This window comes from Centrocercus urophasianus, unplaced genomic scaffold (assembly GCF_019232065.1).
Source record: "Centrocercus urophasianus isolate 14NV4802_14NV808 unplaced genomic scaffold, USGS_Curo_1.0 seq_53, whole genome shotgun sequence".
Classification (NCBI taxonomy): Eukaryota; Metazoa; Chordata; class Aves; order Galliformes; family Phasianidae; genus Centrocercus; species Centrocercus urophasianus.
The window spans coordinates 219,939-247,594 of record NW_024885122.1 but is presented as its reverse complement, the minus strand read 5'-3'; the positions used below and the strand labels follow the sequence as shown (position 1 = coordinate 247,594).

The 27,656-nt window shown below is 54.1% G+C and overlaps 2 protein-coding genes across 5 annotated transcripts; both read left to right on the top strand.

The window, feature by feature from the left end:
* Positions 1–395: 395 nt before the first annotated feature.
* On the top strand, positions 396–22,385 carry LOC122169380 (arf-GAP with SH3 domain, ANK repeat and PH domain-containing protein 2-like). Of its 2 annotated transcripts, XM_042835490.1 has the most exons (26): positions 396–536; positions 2,954–3,026; positions 3,254–3,399; positions 4,378–4,452; positions 5,493–5,542; positions 5,657–5,786; positions 6,236–6,321; positions 7,192–7,267; positions 8,417–8,503; positions 8,611–8,711; positions 9,790–9,859; positions 10,389–10,476; positions 10,843–10,891; positions 11,187–11,350; positions 11,486–11,619; positions 12,229–12,320; positions 14,088–14,265; positions 14,832–14,917; positions 15,232–15,347; positions 16,728–16,795; positions 17,224–17,331; positions 17,462–17,660; positions 18,263–18,433; positions 18,714–18,859; positions 19,342–19,464; positions 21,138–22,385. In XM_042835490.1, exons 1-26 carry the CDS (start codon positions 411–413, stop codon positions 21,210–21,212), a joined length of 2,817 nt encoding a protein of 938 aa, XP_042691424.1. In that variant the 5' UTR covers positions 396–410; the 3' UTR covers positions 21,213–22,385. The 2 variants fall into 2 exon arrangements, with proteins under 2 accessions (XP_042691424.1, XP_042691425.1); XM_042835491.1 differs by lacking the exons at positions 396–536; positions 2,954–3,026 and adding an exon at positions 3,523–3,820 and having other exon boundaries at positions 3,321–3,399.
* Positions 21,250–27,366, top strand: LOC122169381 (CMP-N-acetylneuraminate-beta-galactosamide-alpha-2,3-sialyltransferase 2-like). 3 transcript variants are annotated; one of them, XM_042835492.1, is made up of 8 exons: positions 21,250–22,676; positions 23,625–23,745; positions 24,512–24,760; positions 24,917–25,107; positions 25,238–25,417; positions 25,753–25,798; positions 26,102–26,166; positions 26,655–27,366. In XM_042835492.1, the coding sequence occupies exons 3-8, from the start codon at positions 24,524–24,526 to the stop codon at positions 26,884–26,886; spliced, it is 951 nt and encodes a 316-aa protein (XP_042691426.1). In that variant the 5' UTR covers positions 21,250–22,676; positions 23,625–23,745; positions 24,512–24,523; the 3' UTR covers positions 26,887–27,366. The 3 variants fall into 3 exon arrangements, with proteins under 3 accessions (XP_042691426.1, XP_042691428.1, XP_042691427.1); XM_042835494.1 differs by having other exon boundaries at positions 21,260–22,676; positions 26,102–26,221; XM_042835493.1 differs by lacking the exons at positions 21,250–22,676; positions 23,625–23,745 and adding an exon at positions 24,364–24,422.
* The last annotated feature ends 290 nt before the right edge of the window (positions 27,367–27,656 follow it).

Here is a 27,656-nt window from a genome sequence, read left to right as displayed (position 1 = left end):
GCTGTACCCAGCACACGTGGTGCACACCAGCAGCATGCTCCAGCAGTTACCAGTTCACTCCACACATCTGATGCATCGCAGCAGTGCCCGGGCCACCCAGTGCACCCCAGCACATCACATGCACACCCCCAAGCAGCACCTCGGCTCTTACAACCACTTCAGCTGCATTCTCCCCTGCCCCTCCAGGCTGAGGCTCCCCATAACCCAGCAGGAAGCATCTGCCTCAACCTTCCTAAAAGCGTTTTGGCTCAGGATCACAGGATTTGCAGCTGTGCCTCTCTGTGCATGCAGTGGTGTGCAAGGTGAGGGGCTCCCATTGGCAGCAGCATGCCCCCACCTCCTCCTTGTCCCCCTGTCCAGCCCCAGAGCGCCTGCAGTTCCCCTTTCTGGCTCAGTCTCTCTGCAGCACCATGGCAGCACCCATCTCGGTGTGTGACTTCGTGCAGCAGGTGCAGGAGGACCTCAGCTCACCCACCACCTCCACCTTCACCAGCCACATGGCCCACTGTAAGGCCACTGCCGGCAGCATGGAGGAGGTGAGCGGGGCACGGGGGTGGGATTGGCACCCCAGGGGCAGCCATCTCCCTGGCAGTCCTGTGGGATCTGCACTCATACGGGTGTCACTGTGGTGGCTCTTATTGTGTGGTGCTGGTGTGTGGTGCAGAGCGCCCAAAGCGAAGGTTTGGGTGTGCTGAGTGGGTGATGGGTATCGGCGGGTGGGGGCAGACACAAAGTGCGGGCTGTGGGAGGGCTGCATCTCATGCCTGGCTCATGGTGAAGGAGGATGGAGTGCTTTGGCCCGTGAAACGTCGCCCTAACAGCGAACGGAGGTAAGAGCAGTGCTTGGAGTGGTGGGAGGGTTACCTCGCTTGCCCAAAGTTGAATTGTGTGATACGCCAACTAGGAACTTTGGCAGCCAAACACATGGGCAGTTCAAAAAATCCACAGAGAAGGGATCGGAGCCAACTACTGAGTCAGCTCCCAATTCAAAGCCCCCTGGTGCCAGATGCCTTTGCTTCCTGACCCTGGCACGCAGCAGCAGGTGCCACGTGGAGGAGAAGCAGCTCTGGGAAACCCATGGGCAAGGGCAGGAGTGGCTCTCATGACTTTGCAGTTCCAGCAGACACGGGGATGGTGCCCTTGACTTTGCTGGGGTCTGTCTGTGGGCTGTGAGCACTGCGCTGCCACAAAGCCCCCCAGCACCTGGGGTCTGCCATCTCTGCCCAAAGACGGGGCAGCCCCTCTGCTCCCACTGTCTGCAGTGGTCTCTGAGGCTTTTCTATCAGCATTCTGCAGGACAGAATGTGCTCAGGAGCCCGGGGCATGGGGCAATTTCCTTGTGTTGCTTAATTTGTGACTATTACTCCATTATACCTACCCAAAACAAAACTCAAAACTCCACTCCTTTAGAACAGAGCTGCTTACATCAGGAAGCTGTGGTTAGAAAAAATGTACGCTGCAAAAATTGTTCCTTTCTGCAGAACCTTTGGCTTGGGACTCGTGACAGAGTGAACAGAAATGGCAGAGCATGGCTCTCACTGCAGAGTGACAGCAAGCAGGCTCTGCAGTGACAGGGCAAGAGCAGGCATGAGCTGGGCTGCAGTGGGACTTTATCTCCTCTTTGGCACTGCAGCCCTGGAGTGGCAATGGGACTTTCCAATGAGTGGAAAGCCAAAAAATAATGCTGAAGGGCGTCCATTGCTGCCAGCACTCCTCAGGATCAGCCCTGGGACCAGCACTGCTCCATCCATCCCTCATGGGGCCCTGTCCCCAAGCTGAAAAAAGGGGAATTTGGTGTGTCATGTGAACTGCCAGTGTGCATGGCCAAAAGGTGAATTGAATGCTCTGTCTCTGTCCTCATCAGACCCAGTGAGGCTCTTTCTGGAGCCCACTCAATCCCACAGTCTCACACGAGGCTGTCCTGCAAGTGTGAAAGTCATGACTGTGAATGGGTGGTCACTCTCAAACTGGGCCTCCCTCGTGAGAAGGATGTGAGCATAAGGACAGAGCTGAAGGGGTTGCAGCCACAGGGTTTGGGGCCCTGGTCTCACTTTGGAAAAGCAGAATTGCCCCCTTTTGTGGTTCCTGAAATGCTTCAGTGAGCAGCTGTTACCAGGGATGTGGGGAAAGGTGTACAGCAAAGCCCTGGTGTGCAACTTGCTTTTGGATGCATGCTGCTGGGATCAGCCCCAGCACAGCATAAAGCAGCACATGAGCACGGTCGGCACGCAATGAAGTCACACAGCTGAGCCCAGAACACAACCAGAGCTCTGCCTTCAAGGAGAATGAATGAACACAAATGACAGTGCAGGCAGGGAAGGGAGCTGGGGTTTCCTGCGCCAAGCACCAGGTCTGTAATCTCTGCCTCGTGGTTGGCAACATATCCACGTGTGTGTCAGACAGTGCACAGGTCTTTGGAGGCAGTGCTGCCTCTTGGAGCTGGGCACACAGAATGGTGGGAACCCAGGGGTGGAGGCAGCTTTGGCGATGGCCGTGGGGATGTCACATCCCCATCTCATGCTGGAGCTGCTCCTCCAAAGCTTCCAGTTTAATGCACTCTGGATAATTCAGTGTTTATGGTGAAGAGCCTCAGATGCCACAGTCCTGGCTGTGCTGATCCCCACAGAACCAGACAAACACCCTCTTCTGCTGCAGTGTTTCAGCTGCATGCCTTGGCTGATGAGGTTCACAACAAGGACAAGGCCCTCCTGTTGCTGAACAGCCCTTCTTCTGAAATACTTTCCAATTCTCTCCTAGAGCTTGGTCACTTCTTCCAGAAGGCCATCAGGAAAGCTTGCTGTTATTTAAGATTCTCACAGACTGCTGCCATTTAGACCATCACCTGCCTGATGGCAGAACAGTCTGGCTTGGGGATGTTGAGGCTTGGGCTGAGCTCTGCAGGTTACAGAAATGTGCCTAAGGGTGCTGTCAGTGATAACCTCTGCATTTCTAGGCCTTGGATGCAGACCGAGCTGTGCTGCAGAAGATGAGAAAAGCTGCCAAGGCAGAGCATGGCTGTGGACAAGGTCAGGACGGGATGGGGCCTGGGGAGGGAGAGGCAGCAATGGAAGGTCAAGGGGAGTCCTTGCTACAGATTGGGTTGATTGCAGCAGGGAATCTGTGTCCTAGGAGTTTTTATAGCAGGGTGGGGGGTGTGCAGCAGGCTCCAGTGCTAGAGCAGAGCTGGGCTCCTGGCAGTGATTTTATCCTGGCTGTCCCCCTGCACTCTCTGGAGACCACCCGTGTTCCTCAGACCTCATCAGCCACCTCGCAGCCCACATTGCCGCCCAGGAGTTGTTCTCAGCCAACTACCAGCTGGAGGGAGAGCAGCAGCTGGCTAACGCCTTCAGCACCTTTGCAGCCTTCTCCCAGGAGCTGCTGATTGCCGTCAGGAGCCTGGTAGGCAGCCCCATCCCCTGTGCATCCCCTGCAGGCCCCTGGGTCACAGTGGGGTGGGCGGTCCCCAGGAACGGGCTTTGGTGCATAGCTGGAGGTCCAAGCTCAGCCCTTTCCTGGACCAAGGCAGGAGCAGTGGCAGAAGCAGTGATGACAGACAGCTTGAGGCTGAAGACAACGGCCACATCAGACTTGGCGTCTGCAGCATGAGGAAGATGGATGCCCCCATCCCATGCACATTGCGCCAGCAGGGAAATGGGTGATCCCAGGAGTCCTGTCCTTGTGTCTGAGCGAGGTTGTAGTGATAGCAGGGCCAAGGAGCCATTCCTGCACCACTTTCCAGACGCTCATTATGAGTTGGGATACCTCTCAAGCTCTACAGAAACATCTACAAGACTTTTCAGGGGACACAAAACTGCTGTGGGTACATTTGCCTAAATCTGGCCCTTCTCTCGTGCTGAAACAACAAAGGGTTAGGAAGGATCTGGGAGAGCCTTGGGGCTCACAGAAGATCTGGCTGCAAGGGCACAGTCTCCAGTCCAGTGCCCTGCTTGTAGCCACAACCCTACCACTGGCTCAGGCTGGCTGTGGCTTTTTCTAGCTTGCTCATCTCCAAGGTTGGAGGCTCCCAGCTGCCTGTTTTCTAAGAGGTTCCTTCTGTTGGTTTACGAGCAGCTGCTGAAGCACAGTGATAACACACACTGAACACACTGATAACACCTTTTGGTGGCTTGGGTGTAGGTATTAGCAGGAAGAAAGAGCTCTGTTGCAAACAGTTCTTGATCCCCAGACACTTTTCCTGCCCTGCATTTCCCCATTCCTTGCTCAGCACCAGCAAAAGCTTCTCTCCCTCATGCAGAGCCAGGAGTGGAATATTTCAAGTCACAGAGCTGGGGGCTCCACTCAATTTCCAGGAGCTCTCATGCTATCCTGACCACTGTGGGTGATGCCAGCTACTTGATCTCTCTCTTTCCTTTCCAGTTGCAGAGTTTGGACCACAACATTAATTTTTCCCTGGAGTCCTTGATAAAGGGAGACATGAAAGAGATCAAAGGGGTGAGCAAAGCTGATGGGGCTGTGGGGCTGGTGCTGAGCACAGAGCAGAGAAGTGCTTCTTTTAAAGCAGTTCTTCTTTTAGAGTTTTACACTTGTCTGAGATAGTATTTTTCCTGATTTAGGCAGCCCTAAATTGGCTGCTGGTGTTCAATAGGAGCATGAATATGGAAAGAGAAAAAATTCTGGAACTTCTTAGCATATAGTAAGGTGGCGAAAGAATTCAAAATGTGAAGAAAATACATCTGCATTTTGCATTAAGGGCAATGTCAAGAAGATTGGGGACCCAGAAAATCAGTTAGAAAGAGAGGGAAAAAACAGCTGCTAGCAACGAGCTGTGATTAAGCAGAATGCATTTTTAATGGGGTCCAACAGGGATCACAGCCTGACCTGAATCTGTTTGACATCTTCATGAGGATGAAGATAAATGCAAGATCTGTTCTGACAAGGTTCTGCCTTGACGCAATAAAGCAATTTTACTGCAAGGGACACAGAAGCACTGGGACCCAGAGAGGCCATGGGATTTCTAACCATGGGAGTTTTTGACATCTGCCTGGACAAACTTGGTCCTGGTTCAGTGCTGCCCCTGCCTGGAGCAGCAGGTTGGGATGGATACCTCCAGGAGCCCCCTCCAACCAGATTTACCCTGTCTTTCTATGAGACAGAGGTCTGTAGAGCAGTAAGCAGTGAGAATGGAGCAGAGCATTGGTGTTTGTGCAAATGATTTTGATGGTCAAATGCAGGTGTATATGGTAAGATTATGGGGAGAAGATAAAGTCACCCAAAGTCAGATGGGAAAAGAATAATGGCCTTTGTAGAAGTAAAAACAGTTCTCTATTACATGAGTACCCAGGGACAGCCATGTTCTGGAGCTGTGATGGCCTTGCTGGTTGGACTGGAAGAACTTGCTGGTCTTTTCCAACCTTGGTGACTCTGTGACAGTATGACTCAAGGGTGACCCTGTGGGAAAGTGGTATGATGAGGCTGAGGAAGGGTCGGTCTTGGTCATAATCATCAGTCACTGTGCCTTTGGCTCTTCCTAGGAGTTCAAGAAGCCCCTTGAGAAGGCCTACAAAGACTATGAGAGCAAACTGTAAGTTGTCTGGCTCCCTCACCCTGAAACCTGGGTCTGGGGGCTCTTTTCTGGCTGCCTCCAGCAGACGTCAGTCGGTCGGAGCCTTTCAGCTGTCTGTCCTCTCTCCTCGAGCACAAAGATAGAGAAGGAGAAGCGCGAGCTGGCGAAGCAGCACGGCATGGTGAGGGGTGAGGTGAGCGGGGGGGAGATCGCCGAGGAGATGGAGAAGGAGCGCAGGAGCTTCCAGTTAAACATGTGTGAGGTAAGGACAGGGACAGGGCAGGCGGCATCAGCCAGGACATGGCATGGGCCCCGCACATCTGCCCAGCTCCTTCCTGTCCCAGCCCTTTGAGGTCTGCCTGGCCGGAGAGCTGCCTGCATTGCAGTAGACCCAATTTGGGATAGGAGCTCAAAGAGTTTAGATGAAGAATGTACTCTGCTAACCTGGCAGTAGAGATACAGTTGCACCCATTATGAGTCCAGCATTCCATTTGCCAGACCAAAGCGCTGGCGTTCATGGGCTCTGCCTGCCACCAACTTCTCACCCTACAAAAGCCGCACGAGCTGCTACCATTATGGCACGACCAACATGAAGAACCACAACACACTGCTCTTCACTGTTAATGGGAGGGAGGACAACATGAAAAAAAGTGCGTAAGTGACATTTTTCCCAAAGCTGCACCTTCAGTTCCTGTGTCCTTTTCCCTTCAGTATCTAATCAAAGTGAATGAGATCAAAACCAAGAAAGGGATCGACCTGCTGCAAAACCACATCAAGCACTGCAACACACAGTTCAAGTAAGATGACTGGCAACCTGCCTTCACTGCCCTTCACTCCACAAGTGCTGGTTTTAGAGGCAGTCTGGGAGTGGTTTAGTTTGCAGGACCTAGAGATCTTGCAGCTTACTTGGCCTGTAGTCTAATATGACAAAAATCTTCTCCTGGAGGTAATGGAGCCGAGGATCTCAGTGGAGTGTATTATCTGGTAAAGGTTCTGGAGCACAAGTCCTGTGAGGAACGGCTGAGGGAGTTGGGATTATTTAGTGTGGAGAAGAAGAGGCTCAGGGGAGACCTTATTGCTCTCTACAGCTACCTGAAAGGAGGTTGGGTGGGGTGGGGGTCAGCCTCTGCTCCTAGGTAACAGTGACAGGACAAGGGATAATGACCTTAAGTTGTGCCAGGAGAGGTTCAGGTTGGGGAAAATTTATTCTCTGAAATAGTGGTGATGCATTGGCACAGGCTGCCCAGGGAGGTGTTGGTGTCACCATCCCTGGAGGTCTTCAAGATGGAGATGTGGCATTTAGGGACATGGTTAGTGAGCACGGGGGGATGCATTGATGGCTGGACTAGATGATCTTAAAGGGCTTTTTCAACCTTAATCATTCTCTGATTATCTCTTCAGTTTAACATTCTCATTAGACAGCATAAAGAAGATAGCAAGGAATGGCCACTGAAGTTATGAAGAAAACAGACTTATGAGCCCTGAACTTTTCTTAAAGTCTCCACTTTTTCTTACAGTCTATATCCTAAGAAATTCTTTGGTGACTATGAAACAGAAATGCTGTCTGCTGAAGGTGTTGATGAGCCAGCAGCTTAGAAGAGCCCAGTGTGGCTCAGCACAATGAGCAGGACTTCAGGATGTGTTCTGACATCAGCCTCTCCTCTCAGTTTTTTCCAGGAATGTTTGAACACAACAGCAAAACTTAAGAAGTTCACAGAGGAGCTCATCCCGGAGCTGCAGAGCGTGAGTACTCACGTGAAGCAGGGTGTGCTGAGGGGAGCAGGGTGCAGAGCAGGGATGTCTGCCCCAGGGCTGTCTCTCCCTCTGCAAAAGCAGATCTGCAGACTTCTGCATCAGTTGATCGTGGTTTCCTGAGCCTGTGATGCGCAATGATCCTTGAGGGGAAGGTTACGGTGTAATACCCTAGGGCACAGAATGGGAAGGAGCATGGCAGTGGATACCAGAGGCATTAACACGTTCAATTCTCACTGTCCCAGCTGCTCCTCAGGCTTTCAGGTTTCTGCTCCTGGCTTTCCCTGCCCACTGCTGCCAACTGAAGCTCTTCACACTCTTCCTCAGGGGCTTTGCCTCTCTGCAGAGCTGTTCTCAGGAGCTGTGACCTTCCACTTTTTTTACTATGGGCTCTTGTGGTTATACATTGCCTGGAGACAGAAAGATGTTTTTCAAAACAGCAAAGCTGCTGTGGGACTTCAGAACCAGGCTGACCTCTGGTGGTGCCAAGTCCCCCGTTCTCTGTAGAAGATCTGTGTTGCTTTCCCAGCATTTTCAGACCTCAGATCCAGGTTGCTCGGCCTCTGTCCTTCGCCATATTCCTTGTAGTCTTTTGCAGAGGCATGGAATGTGAACCAGGTTGGATGCTAGGAAAAATGTATTCTCTGAACAGAATGGTGATGTATTGGCACAGCCTGTCCAGGGTGGTGGTAATAACAGCAAAAAGAGAGTGTGTGTTGCCCTGGCGTGGGGTAACAGTGCACAGCATCTTCCTGACCCCTCATGCAAACTCCTTCCCTCCCCACGCTCCTTCAGGTCCACACTCCTGCACCAAGACCCCCAGTGGAAATCAACTTTTTGTTGGCTTGGAGACCTTTAAATTACTGACAATACCAAACTGGAGGAAAAAAACAACTGCAGTGACCTTCAAGCTGCTGGCTGTTTTTACACCACAGAGAACTGCAGACAGCTGGTTTTTTTCCTCCAGTAAATAGCATGGTGGCTAAATGGCATGCTGCTCTGCCACCTCCCACTCAGGGCTCCACGTCCCACGGGCCCATGGAGGTGGTGAGGGCTGCGGGGTGTGGGGGGCCTCAGCTTCCGTGGGGCAGGCATGCAGCAATCTCCTCCTCCCCACGGTGTGCTCTCTGTGCCCTGCAGCTGAAAGTCAGGCAGGATGAGGAGAAGAAGCAGCTGTGTGCCCTTCGGGATCAGCTGAAGGCAGCGTTGCAGCTGGAGCAGAGAGAGGTAAGAGCAGATTCTTCTTCCCAGCGTGCTGTTGGCCCCATCCTGCATGGAGCAACCTCTGTCCCAGTTGCTGTTACTGCCACCTGCTGCCATCCCTCTGCTTGCAGGACGTGGGGAGCAAGCAGGCCCGGTACAACATGCATCAGCTGCAGGGGAACAAGCAGTACGGCACAGAGAAGACAGGGACTCTCTTTAAGAAAAGCGATGGGTGAGTTGGGATTCAGCGTGTCCTTGTCAGCTGTGCTTTGGTCACTCAGGGCCAGGGCAGGCTCACCCAGCCTGACCTCCTCTCCTGGGTTGGTGGCAAGGGCAGAGGAACAGGTTGAGGTGTGTGTGGCACTGTGGCAGCTGCCCATAGCCTCCCATGCAGAACTGCCTGGCTGAGGGTACTCCTATCCCATGGAGATGCCCAGTGCCCTCTGGACCTCTGCAAGTGCTCCTCATGGGTGGGACAAGGACTTCTATATAGGCTGGGCAGTGTTTTCTGCTCTGTTTCACTTCCTTTCCTCCAGCCTTGACCCTGCTTTGCCTTTCCACAGATCAGTGTTGGGCTCAGCTTCCTGCGGGAGATTTAGGGAAAGGAGTAGAAATGAGGGGTGGAGATGAGCATTGGAGATGGCATGGTGGGCCAGAGGAAAAAGCCAGCAGGGAGCTGGGGCTCCCCTTATGCTGCTTTGGACCTCGCCTGTGCCCATGTCTGGCAGCCAGACTGTGAGCTCCTGGAAAGTGCACTGCTGTCACTGGACAGGGGACCTTCCACCAGAGGAGCCTGTTTGCTGGGAATTGCAGGGGTCCTGCACTGGGAGGTGTGTGTGCCTGGAAAGGACCATCAACGGTCCTAGAAAAACAGGAAACCGGACAGAAAATCATAAACTGGAGCTCTGGAGTCTCCTTCATCACAGGCTGAAGTTCAGTTTCCCTTCCTTCTTTCCCTCACTTCTGTATGGTCTTCGAGGTGTTTGGAGCAGTTTGAATATGACAGTTTTGGTTGTTTGCTGGGGACTCCAAGGTCTCAAAGGTCTGTGTGCTTTCCCAACAGGACCTGAGCCCCAAGCAATGCTCTGTGCCTACATTGCCTCTGCAGCTGATGTGTGCTGCCTGTCTATACAAGCCCATCCTTATGCCATACAATGGGGTCCCATCAGACCATGAGTAACAGACTCTGGCAGCAGAGCCAGCGTGTCGCCTTGCATAGCTCTTGTACTCACTGGCATTGCTGCATGGATGATCTGCTCCTTTGCATGGCAGCTATGTGTCCTCTTGTATCACCCTCTGCTCACTTCCAGGTTGAGAAAAGTCTGGCAGAAGAGGAAGTGCACTGTCAGCAATGGCTACCTGACCATCTCTCACAGCATGGTAGGAACTGCTTCTTCCATCCCCTGCTATCTCTCCCTGGGATCTGCTGCCCACCCCTGTTGTCCCCCTGTTGCCCACCACGCTGGCAATTCTGGGATTCAGCAGAGCCCTCATGCCTGGTGCTTGCACTGCTGGGCTGCTCCACTGAGCCTGAAGTCTTTGCAATGTAAGAGACTGACATGGGAGCCCCCCACACCTGTGTGCACGGAGGGCAGCAAGCCTGGGGACCAGGGGATACCAGCATGGGATGGCTGTTGGGAAAAAAGAGGTCCATGTAGCTATTGCTTGCATTGCTCCCAAAAGCAGAGCTAAGGGTGAAGTGCTGGTGGTGATTGTCACTGCTGGGCCATCACCCTTTCATAGAATCATTTGAGTTGGAGGGGACCTTAAAAGGTCATCTGGTCCAATTCCCCTGCAATGAACAGGGACACCTGCAGCTCCATCAGGGTGCTCAGAGCCTTGTCCAGCCTTACCTTGGCTGTTCCAATGCTTTGATGCCATGAGGACTGAGACTTCCTTGTTCTCATAGTCCAACCGCCCTCCGGCCAAGTTGAACCTACTGACCTGCCAGGTGAAGCCAAACGTGGATGACAAGAAATGTTTTGATCTGGTTTCACGTGAGTGCTGCCACTCCCCTGCTGCTCCTCTGGAAAGTGCACAGAACGGCTTTGGTGTTTTGGGTTTAGAAAGTGAGCATGGGCATGGAGGAGGCAAAGCTCTGTGGCTTTGTATTGGACTGGGAAGCAATGCTGTGGGGTAGCTCTGCTCCAAAACAGTGGTGCACACTCAGGGCACAAGATGGGCACCACTGAAGTGTGGGCACATAGTTCCCATGTATCAGCTTAGCCAAAAACAGGATTCCTCTGCCTCACCCAGGAGCTTTGTCAGGGAAGAGTGAGGAGGGGCTGGGTGGAATGAGGGGGCTGCCACCCTGCTGAGCCCAGCAGATGATGCACAGGGGGGCATGGCCGTGTCTGTTTCAGACAACCGCACGTACCGCTTCCTGGCAGAGGACGAGCAGGACTGTTTTGTGTAAGTACTGTTAGCAAAGGGCAGCTTGGTGGGAATAAAAAAGCATTCCTCTAGCTTCTGATGAGGAGCTAGCTCGTCAGCTAATTATGCAGCTCATTGCTGCCCTTGTTTGATCCCCTTTCCATCCCTGCTGTGTTATGATTGCTTTAGGGGTTGAGCAAGTCATGGAGGCTTCTGGTGCCCGTTTTCCTGCTGGCATCCTGTGCAGGGGCCTTGTGCTGAGGGGGAAGGGGGCCCATGCAAAGCCAGCCCCACGCCTCTGGGCTCTCTCCTAAGCCACTTTCTGCCCTTGCAGATGGGTGTCCGTCCTCAGCAACAGCAAGGAGGAGGCACTGAACGTGGCCTTCAGCAAGGTGCAGGGTGGAGGGGAGAGCAGCAGGGAGGAGCTGACCCGGGCCATAGTTGAGGAGGTCAGAAACATGCCTGGAAACAGGGAGTGCTGTGACTGCTTGGCCCCAGGTGAGAACCAGCTGCTTGCCTCCCCTCCCCACTCCAGCAGCTCTCTGCTGTGTGTCCTGCTGTGCCGCTTGTGCTCTGCGTGGTGGAGAGGACAAGAGGGAGATGGACGTGACCCCAGCAGTGTTATCTCTGCAGATCCCACCTGGCTCTCCATTAACCACGGCATCCTGATCTGCATTGAGTGCTCTGGGATTCACAGAGAGATGGGTGTGCACATCTCCCGCATCCAGTCACTGTCTTTGGACAAGCTGGCAACCTCCGAATTGCTGGTAGGATGCTGCTACTGTGCTCTGTCCACATGCCTCCTTCTTTTATGCTGTGGCCTTTCAATTAGTGCAGTGAGATCTTTCCCTCCAGAACCAAGCTGTAATTCCTGGAGTTTCATGGTTACTGTGGCAGGAGCTGCCATCTTCAAGGAGATGAGGATGTCCCTTTGCTTTTCCTGGGTTGCTCATCTCTTCCAGCTTTGTCAGATGTCCTGCCCTGGTGCAGAAGAGCTGCAGGGCAGGACCAAGCCCAAATCAGGATTGAGCAGAGCATGAGGTGGACAGGAGGCTGGTGGCTTTCCTTGACACTGTTTTAGCATGTTCATGAATGAGAAAGGTTTGGTCAGTCCATGATGGGAGCTGCTGGTGTCCAGACAGGGAATGGGAGCATGCACAGGGGCATTGCTCACCCAGCTCCAAACCCGGGGCTCAGCTGTATGGCTGTACTGCTGGAGTTGGGACATCTCAGCAGTAGCAGTCAGTGCAGAGCCCCTGGCTCCTTGACATCTCTCCATACCTGGCCTGCACCTCAGCCCTGAGCTTTCTCTCCTGCTGCCACGCATGCAGTACAGTTGCATGTCCCGTATCACCTCTAGCTTGGCTGTTTTGCAGCTGGCGAGGAACATTGGCAACGCTGGTTTCAATGGCGTCATGGAAGCGAGTCTTTCCAGCTTTTCCCTGAAGCCCGTGGCACACAGTGACATGTGAGTTACTCTGATGGAGTCGGTTTTTGTGGGCACACTCTGTGGTCCTGCTTGCTCCTCACAGCAGCCAGGCACGTGGCACTGCCTGGCCTCCTTCCCAGGCTGCAACTCCTCTTTGGAATCAGTTTCATCAAGCTCAACAGGACAGATTTAAAAGAGACCGAAGGTGTGAGGAAGAGCCAGCAGGACAAGGGTCAGGATCAAGGAAAAAGGGCTGGAAAGGGGAAAGTAAAAAGAAAAACTGAAAAGCTGGAGCTGCCAAGCAGGACAGCTGTACTTGTGCATATCAGCAGGAAGGAAAGGGTGGGAGGATGGAGGGGGCAGGGCAGAGCAACCTGTGGGTGCAGTACAGATCACCATAGCTGGGGCTCAGAGCTGGTGAGCTCAGTGTAGGATCAAGCAAGGAAGGAGAGATGGTGAGAAAACGAGAGGTGGGCATCATGACATGCATGGCCAAGTTTCTTATGACGTAAGTGAAGAGAAGACAGCTCTGCAGACTTCCAACCTGTGTTTTTAATTACTGTTGTGGAGACATATCTATTGTTGCATTTGCTATGGATGGAGGCCATATAATCCTCTTCTGAGATAGCAGATGACTTTTTTGCTAAGGTAGTGCAGAGGTAACAAGAATTGTCTGTTCTCCTGTCTCTGGGTGGTTAGGATATCTGGCATGAAGGGACCTGGTGAGGAAGGAGGGAAAGACACATTATTCCTCCTGGGCCCTTTGCACCATGGCTGCAGAAGTAGTAGGAACTAGAAAGCAGTGAGACCATGATTCTGTCATCTGGGAGAGAGCAGAGCTGGCAGCTGTAGGACTTCTCAGGAGACACGAGCTCTGTTCCTCATCCTGGAGTGGCCCAGCTTCTAGAAGAGCATAGGGGGGAACTCAGGTCGTGGCTGGTACCAGCAATAGCTGGGGGCTTCTCCAGTACTTAGTGCTGCAAATATGAATTGGGCAGAGCTCTTGGGGGAGTCCTGTAGCCAGGGCAGTCATGGCCAAGGGGACCATCAGAGTCTGCAGAGGCTCAAGCCAGGGTACTTTACAGGTTTGCAAGTCCCAGTTGGTGCACTTTTTAGGCAGTGTGGATCTACCCTGCAGTAAGCAAGCAGACAGGTCAGAGCCTGGCACCAGAGAGCACCAGAGAGCAGGGAGAGCTGGAAAATGCAATTGCAGGAGCAGATCAAGGTTGCCAGGTCCACCCCTGGGCCTTTCACCACTGAGAAAACTGAAACCGCATGAAATAGTATTAATTCAGCTCTTCTGAAATCACCTTTGCTGTGAGAATTTGGTTAGTCCTGGGGCTCCTGCTGCCCACCAGATCCTCTATCTGGTCACTGCTTCTACTCACCTCACACTCTGCAGCTGGAGGACTTTCTTGGCCAGCCCTCTCCCAAAAGCTGCTGATGATGATCCTTGGGTTCTCCCACCCAGTCACTATATGGTGTTTCTTCAACATCTCACTGGGGAGCTGAATCCAATATAGAACCCTTCTCTGCCTGGAGAAGAGGTGATGGAGAGTATGGAAGTATCCAGGACACAGGGAGATGCATTGATGCTTCCCCGTTCCTCCCAGCAAGACCTTGGGGCAGCAGAGGAAGGCAGTGGGAGCCCTGCTGGGAACAAGGATGGGAAAGGTGCTGCACTGCCTGGCAGGTCTGCAGGAGAAAAGAGGAAAGCAGCTGGGGCAGCTGGAGAGGAGGGGTGTCCCTGGATGCTTATGGGGTTGCTCTGTGGCCCCTAACTCTTGCTTGGTTCATCTCTGCCAGGGCCTTGCGGAAAGAATTCATCATTTCCAAGTATGTTGAGAAGAAATATGCCAAGAGGAACCCTGCTGCTGAGTGCCCAAGCCTCCCAGAAGCTGTAAAGGGCAAGGACATATTTACTTTGCTCCAAGCTTACGCTGAGAACATGGATTTGAGCAAGCCTGTGCAGGCACACCTGCAGGTATGGCACCTGGTGGAAGGCAAGGGACTGTCCTGGCAATGAGAAAGAAGCACCCTCAGTATGGGATGTCTTGGGAAAAATAGGCAGGAGAGGGGCAGATCTGTGTGAAGCAGCAGTTGCACACCCTGAAATGGTGAACTCCATGAAGTTCTGCTGCTGGACTGGGGGAAAAAAAATCACTTTTGGTTACTGTTTCTAAATGTGAAATGGGGGTGAATGATTCTTCATGAAGCCATCACAAATACATGGGGAAGGTGTCAGGTAAAGGGCAGGTGTTAAGAAGATGAGTGGCTAAGCCCCTGAGAAAAAGGAAGAGGCTGTGTAAAGGACAAAGCAGAAGGCGAGGAAAGTACAATTAGAAAAGTTTTCCTTGAGAAACATGGCTCCGTGCCTCTACATGTTTCCTGAGCTCTCTCCAGCCTTGGTGGTCGTGGCTCTGAAGAGGGACAGATCACACCAGCTCCTGTTCACCTCTTAGGGATGCATAAAGAACAGTTCCCAAAGGACAGAGCTCCTCCCTGTTGGTGTCATGGTCCCATCCTGTTGCTGTTTCTGTTCTGTTACAGGAACCCGGGGAGACCATCCTCCACCTGGCAGTGCTGTTGTCTGATCGAACCTCTTTGCATATTGTTGATTTTCTTGTCCAGAACAGGTAAGCTCAAAATATCTGGTCAACTTGTCACAACCAAGTCAGTGTGAGTGAAGAGTGAAAGAGTGATGGGCTTCTCCAAAATGCTCCCAAGATAAGAAATACCAGAGCAGGCATCCCAGCAAACGCGCCTCGGGGTGGACTTAGGGTGACCATCTCTAGAGCAGAGAGACCTTGGCTGCCCTCATCACTGGGTTGAGGTGTGATGCTGGTGGTGGCCACCTCCAGTTGAGGTGGTTTGAATGACATGTGGAGCAGCATTTGGCTGGGCCAGCAGTTCTGCTCAGTCTGCTGACAATATCCACCTTCTGCTGCAGCGGGAGCCTGGAAAAGCAGACCATAGTGGGGAACACGCCGCTTCACTACTGCTGCTTTCACAACAAACCTGAGTGCCTCAAACTGCTGCTGAAGGCCAAAGCCAGCATCATCACCAGTGAGTGGCCAGGGGATCCTGGAATTTTCTCCTTTCCCTTCCTCTTCCCTTCCTCTTCACTCTGACTTTGCTGGAGTGATCAGCAGGGCTTGCCTGCAGCTGGGGAGGTTCAGGAGAAGCAGGTTAATGATGGTGCTGGGGAAGCCTGCCCATAGAGTGACAGGCACTTAGCTCTTATTTTCAAAACCAGTGGTGCAATGCTGGAGCATGGACAACAGGCCTGACAAAATGCTGGTTCGGAGGCAGTGCATGCTGGTGCTTTGGAGCCCAGGTCATAGGTCTGGTCATTCATCATGGCTGGGAGCGTCCTCTTCACAACACAGAAGTGAACTTTAAAGCTGGATTCCTGAGTGACATGGAAGGTCACACATGTTCTCACCATCCAGTGGGATGGCTGTGCTGAGCCATTCCTTCTTGGGCACTCCTTAAGTATGTTTCCCCTAAGGGCAGAGGGACCCTGGTGGGATGGTAGGGACTGGGTACGTGTCCTTGTAGCCACATAGGAGTTGGCTGCCAAATTTCCCACTCCCTCAGCCACGTCAGGCTCAGCAGCACTTGACCCATCTTTACTGACTCTTCGACTCTTCTGGCTACCTGAAGCAACTCAAGGTCTCAGTGCAGGCCCTGTCACTGGTCTGGGGATGCTTTGTGAGCCCTAAGGGTGCAGACTTCTTGCCCCTCCTCAGCCCCAGGATCCCCATAGCTGCGCATCCCTTCTCAGCCCTGTGCTGCAGCTCCATAGACAGGGGCCTAAAATGAATCCAAAATAAAATGAGTGTCATGGTTTGTCTTCTGCCATACCCATACTCACAGGTGTGGGGTGTGCAGACAGTCTGCCATCCACCAGGCACTAGCACATATGTACCAGGTCTGCCCAAAGCTTCTTGCAGTGACTCAGAGGACAAGGGGTGTCAGCTATGGATTCCTCCTCTGCCCGTCAGCTTTGGGTTCTGTAGCATTTAGGTTTTGGCAGTGACTGTATTCTTCTGTCCTTCTCCCCTGTCCCATTTCTGTAAGCCAGCAGGATTTACCCATCTCTCCTTATCTATGTGTCTCATCAGTCTTTCCCCCTTCTTTATCTTCCTGCCATTATCAATTTTGGCTTGAGCATTTGTTTCAGTCTGTTTAGGCTGTCCCTTCTTTTTCATGTGTTTGTCCCTAGAAGCAGCAGGTAGATCTGATGGGATCTGTAGGATCTGTTGTCTTTAGTGCCATCAGCACCCCTCTCCATCTTTCTGGCATTTATTCTTCCTGCACTGCACATCCTCTTCTCTTTCCCCCTTGACTGTAGCATTTCTGCTGTGAGCCTGCAGGCTCCCCACATACAGCACTGCTCTTCACTTCCCTGAGCAAGGTTCAAGGCTGCCTTTCCCCCCACAGCTAACCAAGCAGGAGAGACGGCTCTGGACATTGCCAAGAGGACAAGACATCACCAATGTGCAGAACTGGTAGGACACAGTGTCGGTTTTGGGACACATCCTGGCAGGAAAAGGCACTGCACAGATGCCTCGTGCAGGGTTATCCAAATCCTTCAGCATCATCACTGCTGGTGTGGGACACAGAGGAGGGTGCCATGGGGTCTGCTCTGTCTCAGCTGTCATGGGGTACCTCAGGGCTGGGCAGTTTGGGACAGGTCAGACAGGGGAACCTGAAACTGCACCAAGCCACACAGGGTGAGAGCATCTCCTTGGTGAGTCCAAGCCTTACTTTGGCCATGTCCCACTGTGTGTTTGGACAACTTTGCAAAACTCCTGGCCTGCTGAGCTGGCAGCCTTACATACAGTTTGTTTCCTCCATAACCAAATGGTCTGTCAGAAATGGGGCTGGTGTAGTGGGCAGGGCTGGTGGGTCCTGAGGGGGCTCCTCTGTGCCTCAGCTGCTGCAGGCCCAGAACAATCAGTTCAGCCCGCATGTCCATGTGGAGTACGAGTGGTGGCTGGGCCAGGATGACATGTATGAGAGTGACGATGAGCTGGATGAGAAGGTGAGGATCCTCCATGGGCTCAGGTCCATGCATACCACCATTGGCCCTTCTCCCACCACACTGGAGTGGGTGCTCCTGTACTGGCTGATCACTCGTATTGGATACTCTAACTTACAAATATTCTTTCCAGCTGGGTCTTATGAAGAGGGGGTCTTCCTGTCCACAGAGCTGCTCCCAGCCTCCTGCCTCCAGACCAGAAGCAGCAGGGGCAGTGCTTCAGGGGAGGCGGCCAGACACCTATGCCTTGCCACACACCCACCTCCGCAGCCTGGATGTGCCACCAGCCCCCTCCTACCCACCTCCCTTCCCTCCCCATCGGGCGAAGTCAGGTGAGATCCTGCGTGGGCTGATGGGGTGAGCTGCTGGAGCTGTGCAGCATAGCTCCATCAGCAGAGGATAGGGCACTGACGAGACTTGTCTGCTGCTGTAGGGTACCCTTCTATGCTCTTCTCCTCAAGGGGAGAAGGCTGACTTGTTTTCCTTAGTCCTGAGCCCTGCATGGTGTACCCTTACTCTTAGTGCTCCTATGCTGGCACTGTTAGGATGCACTGTTAGAATGCACCGTACGCTCCTGAGTGCTGCTGCTGGGACAGGTATGGGAAGGGAAAGCTGCCAGTAGGAAGAGTTCTGTTCCTTGGTCAGACTGCTCCTGCTGCCCTTGCCCAGCCTTTCCATGATGTGTCCCACCTCTGAGAAATGGAGGTCCTCAGTTCCTCGAGCTGTCCTGCTTTCTGGGAGACTTTCTAAGTCCTACCTGACCACTTCTCCCTCTGTCACAGCTGGGGCTCCAACCTTACGTGTTTCTCAAGTCAGACCTGCAAGCAGAGAAATAAATATTCTTGTCAATGCACAGTGCCAGTTTTCCCTGGAGTTTTGCTCCTGGGAGGTCTGCTTGCTACTGACCTATGATCTGTTTGTGTTCCCTGTTTAGCTCCTGAAAGGACACGTCCACTTCTGACCAGCTCATCTGTCTTTGCTGAGGACACAAGAACCAGGAGGAGCCCATCCCTGCCTCTGAGCACCAAGCACAAGCGCACATCCTCAGATCCAGCTCCTTGGGTACCACTCAGCCCGGAGAAACCCATCCTTGGTCTGGCTTCAGGTAACAAACAAACTGGGTCAGGATCCAGGCTGTGCTATGGGGATGGGCTGTGCTCGTGGAAGAAGGGCCTACTGGAGGTCTGCAGCTCAGCACCTGCTGAATCAGATTGGCCATGGCTTTGTGCAGCCAAAGTAGACTGGGGGCACCTGGGAGCTGCACATCCCAGCTCCTACCACTGCCAGCTCTGCACTTGCTGCACAGTGTTGCCCAAGAGTGGTGCTTGCTGTTGCCTACCTGTGATTAAAGGAAGGAAGTCGTGACCATCCTGCTTTTGTTGTAGGTGTCCCGATGGCCGTGGACTGCCTCTATGCATCTGTCTCCAGAAAAGCAGGACAACCTGGCCCACACCAATCATCCCACGAGTCAGATCCAAGTTGTGGAAGTGCCTCAGATGTCCCTCCTCCTCTTCCTCGGAGGGGCAGTTCGGTAGGTGGCCATGGGCTCAGCTCCTGGGCCTATCTGCATTTACCACCTTCAGTTTTGAACTCAGTTGGACCCAGCATCCCCTCCTCCCAGCCCCACTGCTGCTCCTCCCTGGCACTGACATTTCCCTACCAGATGCTGGGAATGCTCTGCATGGAAATGGCAGGTCCCACCCAGTGCACACCATGCACAGGGATGATCGCTGTTATTTACTGCTAGCCAAAAGCCCTGTCATGCTCCAGTGTCTTTTGAGAAAAACCTCACTTCTGAATTCAGGCCGTTGGCAGGTCAGACAGGGTACACTTCTGGACAGGAGCAAGGGTGCAATGTCCTCTCTGGCCCATCCCTCTGCACTGCAGGGACTTCCCTTCTCCCCAGCCCTTTTGTTAGTGGCATCAAGGCACTAAAGCTGTTACATTTGTGTCTGACAAAGCTGGTGACACAAGGGATAGAGGAGGCCTGACAGTGCTCTCTCCTGCTTGCAGAACACACTGCTGTTCCGCAGGGTCCGCGCTCTCTATGACTGCAGTGCTGACCGGGACGATGAGCTGACTTTCCACGCAGGCGAGATCATTGTGGTGTTTGAAAAGGAGGACGACAACTGGTGGGTGAGTGAACCTGGGCACAAACCATGGCACCTGGCTGCGCACAGCTCCTCTCTCCATCCACCTCTTTCCCCTGTCCCGTGATTGTTGCAGCCGCTGTCGTCTGCTCTGCTTCCATCTCTCCACCTTTCATTTTCCCTGGGGCACGACCTCTTGCTTACATCTGGCCAAGCTACTGAAATATCCTCCAGTCCTGCATGGACCTCTCACCTCCCACCAGCTCTGCTGCTTTCCTCTCGCACTGCTTGTGTCCTGGCCATTCCCCTCACCCCATGGCAACTTCCTTGCCCACCCCAACCTGACACTCAGCTATGGCTCATGTTGGCCATTTCTAAGGAAGTCTTCCTTAGATCCTCAGTCCTGGTATGAACCACAGAGTGTGAGGAGAAACTTAACAGATTTCTATCCCCTATTGCACACAGCAGCAGTACAGCAGGTCTTGCCCAGTTGGCCAGTCGATATCTCCAAAACTGGAACTTCTTTGGGCAGCTGTGATGGCATCTGCGGCCTCAGCAGAGAAAAAAGCCAGCGTGCCATGGTTTCCTTCAGACAATTGCAGACAGCAAATACAGATCTTTATCACCTGCTCATTGAGTTCCCCCAGGAAATCCTTGAAATTTGTTTCCACTGTTTTTCTTATAAACCGTACCTTCTTTGTAATTAGTTTTAGAAATAAGCATTTTTACATGCTGTAAATAAATTAGGAGCTCTAAAGGGGTTCACAACCTCTGAATCTGCCCCTGTTTCCCCAGTGTGCTGCAGGCTGGGGGTAGCACAAGCAAGCCCTGGGTTGTGGGGCAGGATATGGCCCTGAGCCCTGCTGCTCTGATGGCAGGTGAATCATGTTTGCAGGAATAGCAGGTTTAAAGATGTCTTTGTTTGTTGCCAAATAACCCCCATCTAAAAATGACACCTAAATTTTAATCCAAATAAGTTCAGATTCTCCATCCAGCCATCAAATGTGTTTTTATACTGGAGAAGAGCTCTTTCTCCCAGATGTTGATCTGGGTGATATGCAGCAGTCAAACCTCCTCTTGAGCTTCTGCTCCGAAAACTTTGTAGAAACCTCTTCTGTAACATTACCTTTCACAGTTTGTATGTTTTCTGTCTCTTCCTTGTCTTTCTGGTGTGCAGATATTGCCCATGCAGGGCACAGCTGCCCCAGTGCCATGTGTGGGTACTCAGTCCCTCTTCTTGCATACTGTTTCTCTGCTCATTCCTCTTTTTCTCCCACTGGCATTCTGCACAGCACTGTGCTCAATCTGCCAGCCATTGCTCTGACTTGCTCCCAGATGTGATGTTCAAGCAACTGCTCCATCCTCCCTAGGACAAGAGCAGTGCTCCTAGAGAGAGCCTCCAGTGAACAAGCCTGGTCCTTCACATTTCACTCAGGTGGCCTGGAGAGCATCTAGAAATTTTGTCTTCACCAGACCAGCTCTATTTAACAGCCTGGTGCAGTGCTGCATTGTATGGCCCTTCGGGCAGCTAGAGATGTGCAGGAACATCCCCTCTGAGGGTGTCCCTGTATGGGAGGTGGTTCATGGAGTTTGGGTTCTGGGATGCATGTCCTGGCCCAGAGGCAGGGCTATCAGGCCAACCAGCAGTGGTTGTAAAAGTACACTTCCTCATTCCCTGTGCTGTGCTCAACACTCCTTTTCTTCTCTTTCTCCCTGCAGAAAGGCTGGATTGAAGGGCAGCCCCACAGGCAAGGCGCCTTCCCTGCTTCCTTCGTTCATGTGCTCAATGAATAGGAGCTGCTTTGATCTGAGAGGGAAGATGTCATCATGTGGAATGTGAAACCCCCAAGCTCCCATCTGCATCCTCACTCCCAGCATCACCTCTCCTCCCCTGGGCCAGTGGTGCTGAGGCCCCAGAGCCCCACATACTGCAGGCCTTGGGGCTGGGGTTCCTGGGTGATGTGTGCTGGCTGCCAGCAGATGCTCAACATACAAAAGAAGAGAATGAGGCAAACTTCAGTGCCCTGCCCTGAGCGTGCTGCCTGTCCTGAGTGTTGTGGAGATGCGCCGCTGCCTTGCAGGGCTGTGGAGCTGTGAGTGGAGCCGTGCTGTTGTGCAGAGCCCAGGGTTGGAGGCTTCTGCTGAGGACAGAGCACAGTGTGAGCCTGGAAAGACAAATGTCTGGTGAAGCCTGCAGAACAGAGTGTTCATGCCATCCCTGCTGCCTGCACTGGGTTTCACTGCTGGTGCTCCAGAAAACCTGCTCTGTGGCAGCTTAGGGCATGGCTCCAGCAGCACCTGGCTATAGGAGTGATGGAGAGGAACTCTGAGCCCACTGCCAGTAAATCCCAGGGCTTCAGTGCTTTGGGTTGTGCAGGGCGGTTCTGCTTTGTGTTTCCATCTCCATTTCTCCTTTTTCCTTTTGGCGTTCTTCCTTCAGCGTCCAACATCTTCAGGTGAGATCACTCATGGTTCAGCTTACACAGCTTTTCTCCAGGGCCTGGCATATGTCTCAGTCTTCTTCCTGAACCAAAATCCTGTCTAGGTGTCATAAGGAAACCAAGCACTGGATGCACCAGACTGTAGAGTGGAAGTTGAACCAGCACGATTTACAGGGTCAAGAGGGCAAGGTTGTGCCAGGCAGCTTCTCCCACCCCCGGTGTTATCAGTCAGATAGGACCTAACCTTTGTACAAGTCGTCAATGCGTATCCTTAGATACAACAAATATGTGCTTTTGCCTCGGTTAGGGTGACCATTCTTGAAGCTGTTAAGGAACTCTTAATCACTCTGCAAGGACTGAGCTTGTCTTCAAAGATCAGAGCACCTTAAGAAAAGATAGTTAAGGAAGCTAGCCCGCAGGAAGGGAGATTAGCCCTGTCTTTAACTGACCACTTGTAGGCTGGACGCTGTATGAGGGTTGTGGTCAAGTGATAAAAATATGCATTAAAAAGTGTCACGAAATCTTGGAGTGCGCTAGTTTTGTGGGAGAACACCCAGCACTTCTGCAACCTTGCCATAAATCCATACCTGTGTGAGTGAGATCGGCTCACTGCGTGGCCCTCAGGGGTCTGCCTTTTGGACAACAGTCCTCTGGAAAGCCAATGGCATGGCCTCACCTCGCCAGGATTAACCTGCTGCAGCAGGGGAGGAGCGGGGGACTGGTCAGACAGTGCACAACACCGGCCTTTTGGCTGGGGACTCCATTGGGTGCTCATCTCTGCTTGCGTGGTGACCCTGAGGACAACGCTTCGATCGAGGTATTGACTTGATGGTGTCAGGGGGAATAAGAGGCTTTGGTTGTTGGGTTTGGTTGTTTTGGTTGATGAATGGCCAGCATTTGGTGTCTGCATTTGGTCGTACACATGGCTGCCTAAGAACAGAGTGTATGCAGCCTTGTGGAAAGACTTTTTTGTTGGAAGTATAGGGACCAGTATAGGGACCATTCCCTCCTCTGAGATTCTCCCTCATTCATCTCTGGGATCCCTAAAACATTGGGAGACATTGGGTGGGGATCCCTTGACTATTAAAAAACTGAAACATGACTGTGGATAGAAAGGACGATGGGAGAAAAGTGGCTGGAAAGGGGAACCTTGAATTCTAAGACAGTACTTCAATTATTGTTATTTTGTCGCCGTGTAGATAAGTGGGATGAAATTCTGTGTATTAACTTGTTCTTTATGTTCTGAAACGGTGCTGCAAGGCTCTGTTCTCTGCCCCAACTTCCCTTTCCTGCAGCAGTCACTGAGTTCTGCAGTGTGTGGGAGTGTCACCTCCTCCCGGCGCTGCTCAGAGCCACTGAGTGCCCTTATGACAGCTGGGGGTCCCAGCATTCCTCCAGCCCCTTTCCCATCTTTGGGGCTGGGGAACACTTGGAGATGTCACTTAAGGCTGAGTGAGGGCAGGGACAGATTTATGGCCACCACTGCACCTGGTGCTGTGGCTGCAATGCAACCTTGGGCCTGGGCAAGCCCCAGAGGTGCACTGGGGGGCTCTGTGCCTCTGCCTCGGCTGCTGGGAGGGGCGCAACCCGCCTCGGTGGGCTCAGTGCTGGAGGCCTTGGGGACGCAGCGTTTGGCAGCCAGCCCAAAGGAAAGCAGCCTCGTTGTTTTCTGAACCGGAGTGACTTTGCTTCCGCCACGCTGGCAGCACTTCGCTCGCACTTCCTTCCCCAGAGCTCACACTGGTGACATTTTCGTTCTTCCCAGGAGAACTGCTGCAACTGCTGTGGCCGCCCAAGGACCGGCCCAGCCTCTTTCACTTCACCCACGTCCCACACCTCGCACCACTGACAGCTGGAGCAGTGGTTCTGCTGCTGGACACGTGCAGGTATGTCTGTATAACCGGGGAGACAGAGTGACCCACGTTCATCCCAGAGCTGCCTGTAAGAGGGGGGGAGCATGGGGAACCCCGTGAGGGTGGGAGGGGCTCTGTCCTGCTTTCCCAGTGCAGTGGGTAAACTCCAGTCCCGAGTAGGGGTTGTCCCAGCATCCTGCTGTCAGCCTGCCCAGGGCACCAGGCTCTGAGTGCTGAGCACCTTGTGGCGATAACAGAGCTCTTGTTGCTCTGACTTTGGCTGGATGTGAGTGCTTTCAGCTGGCAGACAGGAAGGCCATGCTCAGCTCGGCGTTCTGACAACAGACAGACAGATACACAGACACACACGCACACACAGACACGCTGCGGTTCCACCTCCCGGCAGCGACGCGGTGCCCCTGGCAGCCACGGAGCGGAGGCTGCGCAGTGCCTGCGCGGTCGGGAGCGGCGGGGAGGGGGTGTGGAAGGCACGGGAACCGCGGGCTGAAGCGGGGGCCGGAGCAAAGATGCGCCGCAGCTCGCCCATGGGCCGGGTCGCAGTCGCCGCGCTCGCAGCGGGCAGAGCGCGGCACGCAGAGCAGCACGTGCTGCCGGCCCTGCCCTGCCCTGCGCTACTGCGGCGGTGCCGGGAGCCGAGCCGTAGGGCCGCGGAGCTGTTGGGAAGGGAAACCCATGCCGGGCTGTCTCAGGTCTGCGGCGGGGCGGTGCGCAGCGGGGGGGGGCAGCGGGCCGTGCAGGGTTCTGCTCTGCCCACGGTGCCACCGCCCTCCTGCTGCAGGTGCTATGAGGGATGCGCTGCCGGAAGCGCACGCTGCTGGGGCTGGCCCTGTGCCTGCCGCTCGGTCTGTGGCTGTTGTTCCGGGCCTCCGTGTCCGGCCTAGGCCTCTCTCCTTCCCTCCCCACCGTCAGCTGCACCGCCAGCTTCAACGCCTCCGCCTGGTTCAGCGCGCGCTACGATGCTGCCGTGGGGCCTCTGCTGAGCGGCCCGGCCCACGAGCTCTCCCCGGACGTGGTTCACTGGTGGCTGGTGAGTGGGGCTTGGATCTCTCCCGGGCTCCTTATGTCTGCCGGCAGCAGGTTTTACGCGCCCGTTGCCCCCCAGCCTCCCCCAGCGCACCCGGGCAGGTGAGGGGCTTCGCGCCACAGGGGCTGACGCTGCCCGTCCTTGCCTGTGCTCCCCCAGACCCTGCAGGGCCCCTCCAGCATCGCCCCGCTCCAGGCCATCATCCGGAAGCTCTTTGCTGTCCTCCCGGCCCCCAATGGCAGCGTGTGGGACCCGTCACGCTGCAGGACGTGTGCCGTGGTGGGCAACTCGGGGCGGCTGAAGGGGTCCCGCCATGGCCCGCAGATCGATGCCCACCACTGGGTGCTGAGGTGGGTGTCACCAAGGGCTCGCGTTCTCTTTTCCCTTCTGGCCGGGGTCACCTGGTGTTCCTGCTTGGCGGCCAGGGGCCCCTGTGGTGTGTGCCTTCATTTTGGGACGTGCCTTCCCGCTGTCCCCTAGGATGAACAGAGCTAAGACAGCGGGCTTTGAGGTGGATGTCGGTGCGAGGACGACCCATCACTTCATGTACCCAGAGAGTGCGATGAACCTCTGGCCTGGTGTCCACCTTGTCCTCGTCCCCTTTAAGCCACTGGATCTCAAGTGGGTGACCAGCGCCTTCTCCACAGGAGAGCTCACACAGTGCGTCACCTCGGCCATCCTGGTGCTCTGGGAACAGCTGCTCTTGTTGGAGAGCCGGGGGGATGGGCTGGGGGACGAAGGGCTCAGAGGGCTCTGGCATCCCACAGCACTGCAATTTGGCGAGTCTGCCCCCACAGGGCTTGGGCATCCTGCAGCCCCATACCCTCACGAGTGGGATGGAAGCTGTCCCAGCTGTGCCTCTTCGCGGGGCCAGGCCATGGGACACCACAGGGTCAGCCCAGGGAACTGCGGGTGCTGTGGCAGCAGGTGCTGGTTGTCGCAGCAAACCATCTGCCCCTGAAGGTGCACTCACAGCTGTCCTCTGGCTTTTGCAGCACCTACACAAGAGTGAAGCAGTTCATCAAAGCTGACAGAAACAAGGTAAGGGCTGGGCAGGCATCCAGCAAGCACTCCCTGCCTGAGAACTCAGTGCTGGGGCTGTGGGGCAATGGGGGCCAGGGGCTGAGGGCCACCAGTAACTTGGAGTGGCTGTCAGATGTGGGGTGGCCCTGAAAGCATCCGCAAGGCAATGTGGGAGCTGCTGCAAAGTTCTTCTTGGTGAGACTGGGTTCATTCTGTGGGAAGGCAAGTGGGGTGCAGGCAGAGTTGGGGGACAGTGGTCCACAGTGGTGATAGGAGCTGGCTGTCCTGACTGCAGCTTATCATGCCTCTAATCCCAATCAGGTGCTGATCCTGAGCCCAGCCTTCCTCAAGTACATCCATGAGAACTGGACGGAGCACCATGGCAGGTACCCCTCCACCGGCTTCACAGCGCTGCTCTTCGCCTTGCACGCCTGCCAGCAGGTGAGCACAGCCTGCAGCACCACACACTGCTCAGCCCCGTGGGCACCACCTGGAGCTTGCCACCACTGCTCCACACATGGGGAGGTGGTTTTCCTTGTGGCCATGCAGGATTTCCTTTGCTGCAGTGTCTACCACCCACTGGCATTTTGCCTCCTCTGGCTCCAGCTCCCCTTTCTCTGGTGCATTATCTTGCACTAGATGCAGCATAGTGTGGGTGGGCAGTCATGGCCCTCAGCTGCTGGCCACCTTCTTGCTGGGGGAACCCAGATGTGGTCAGCCTGGCTGTGTCACCTCATCCCCACCTGGGCCCTGGTGCTCTGTGCCTATAGAGCTTCTCCTGCCCCGCTTCCCAGATGCAGGACTGCACATGGTGGGTACTCACCTTGGGTCAGCCGACTGCCTGTGCAGTGATGGCTCTGCTGGCATGCCACAGGTCTCCGTGTTTGGCTTTGGGGCTGACAGCAAAGGGAACTGGCATCACTACTGGGAAGAAAACCGCTGGTCTGGAGCCTTCCGCAGAACAAGGGTCCACGATGCTGATGTCGAATTCAGCCTCATCCAGAGACTGGCAGCTGAAGGCAGAATATTATTCTATCAGTGACACACACTCAAGAAACGAGGCCAAGCCGTTAGCACAAGAACCGGCGGCTGCAGCAGCTCTTTAGCTTGCTTCTGCCCCTCGCTGGCTGGGGCAGCCTACGCTTGGCGTGTGCTGTGCTGGTCCCACCAGCTCAGCACGGCAGACAGCAGTGAGCATGAATGGCAGTAGAGCTCTGCTAAGCCTGAGAGATTCCTGCTGCAGGTCTTGGTCTTCTCCAGAGAGGACACAGAGGGGCAGGAGGGGGGCAAACCCCGTGCTTTCAGAGCCCTCAGTTCAGGTGCTACACAGCAGAGCGGCTGTAACTGGACGGTGCGCACACAGCCAGCTGCCAGTGCAGCTCTCAGGGGATGGAGCTGAGATGTCCACCCTCTGATGGCACAGGGGGAGGTTCTTTGGGCAGGCGGAGAGTCTTAACAGAACAAAGGAATATATTTTTAAATTGCACCAAAGGAGAGAAAGAAACGAGAAAATGAAGCGCGCTAAGTCCGAACGCAGCAGAAATGAGTACAGCTGAAATGTTGAATAAACTTTGACAGCACATGAAGGTCTACTGCTACCGTTTGTTTTACTTTCTGAGCTCTTGCTGCTCTGCACGGCTCATCGCAGACCCTGAAGCCCTCCTGACCAGGGATGGGAGCCATCACCACCCCACACCTCATTTGTTTGCTGGTGCTGGTTGTTTAGCAAGCATGTTGCAAAATTCAAAAGCTGCAGCCAGTCCAAGCGGATGCTACCAAAGCAGTTGCAAAGGCAGCAGGTTCAGATGTTTTCTGAGGAACATGCCAAGCATGGGGCTGCTCAGAGCCCTGCTCCTCCATCTGTGCCGCAGAGCAC

Bases quoted from the DNA above. Each gene is read 5' to 3' on its own strand.
- LOC122169381 (XM_042835492.1), top strand. From the start codon at position 24,524: ATGCGCTGCCGGAAGCGCACGCTGCTGGGGCTGGCCCTGTGCCTGCCG. The intron at 25,418-25,752 runs GTGCGTCACCTC...TGGCTTTTGCAG, and splicing joins TCCACAGGAGAGCTCACACA to CACCTACACAAGAGTGAAGC. The intron at 25,799-26,101 runs GTAAGGGCTGGG...AATCCCAATCAG, and splicing joins TCAAAGCTGACAGAAACAAG to GTGCTGATCCTGAGCCCAGC.
- LOC122169380 (XM_042835490.1), top strand. From the start codon at position 411: ATGGCAGCACCCATCTCGGTGTGTGACTTCGTGCAGCAGGTGCAGGAG. The intron at 3,027-3,253 runs GTCAGGACGGGA...CGTGTTCCTCAG, and splicing joins AGAGCATGGCTGTGGACAAG to ACCTCATCAGCCACCTCGCA. The intron at 19,465-21,137 runs GTGAGTGAACCT...TTCTCCCTGCAG, and splicing joins AGGAGGACGACAACTGGTGG to AAAGGCTGGATTGAAGGGCA.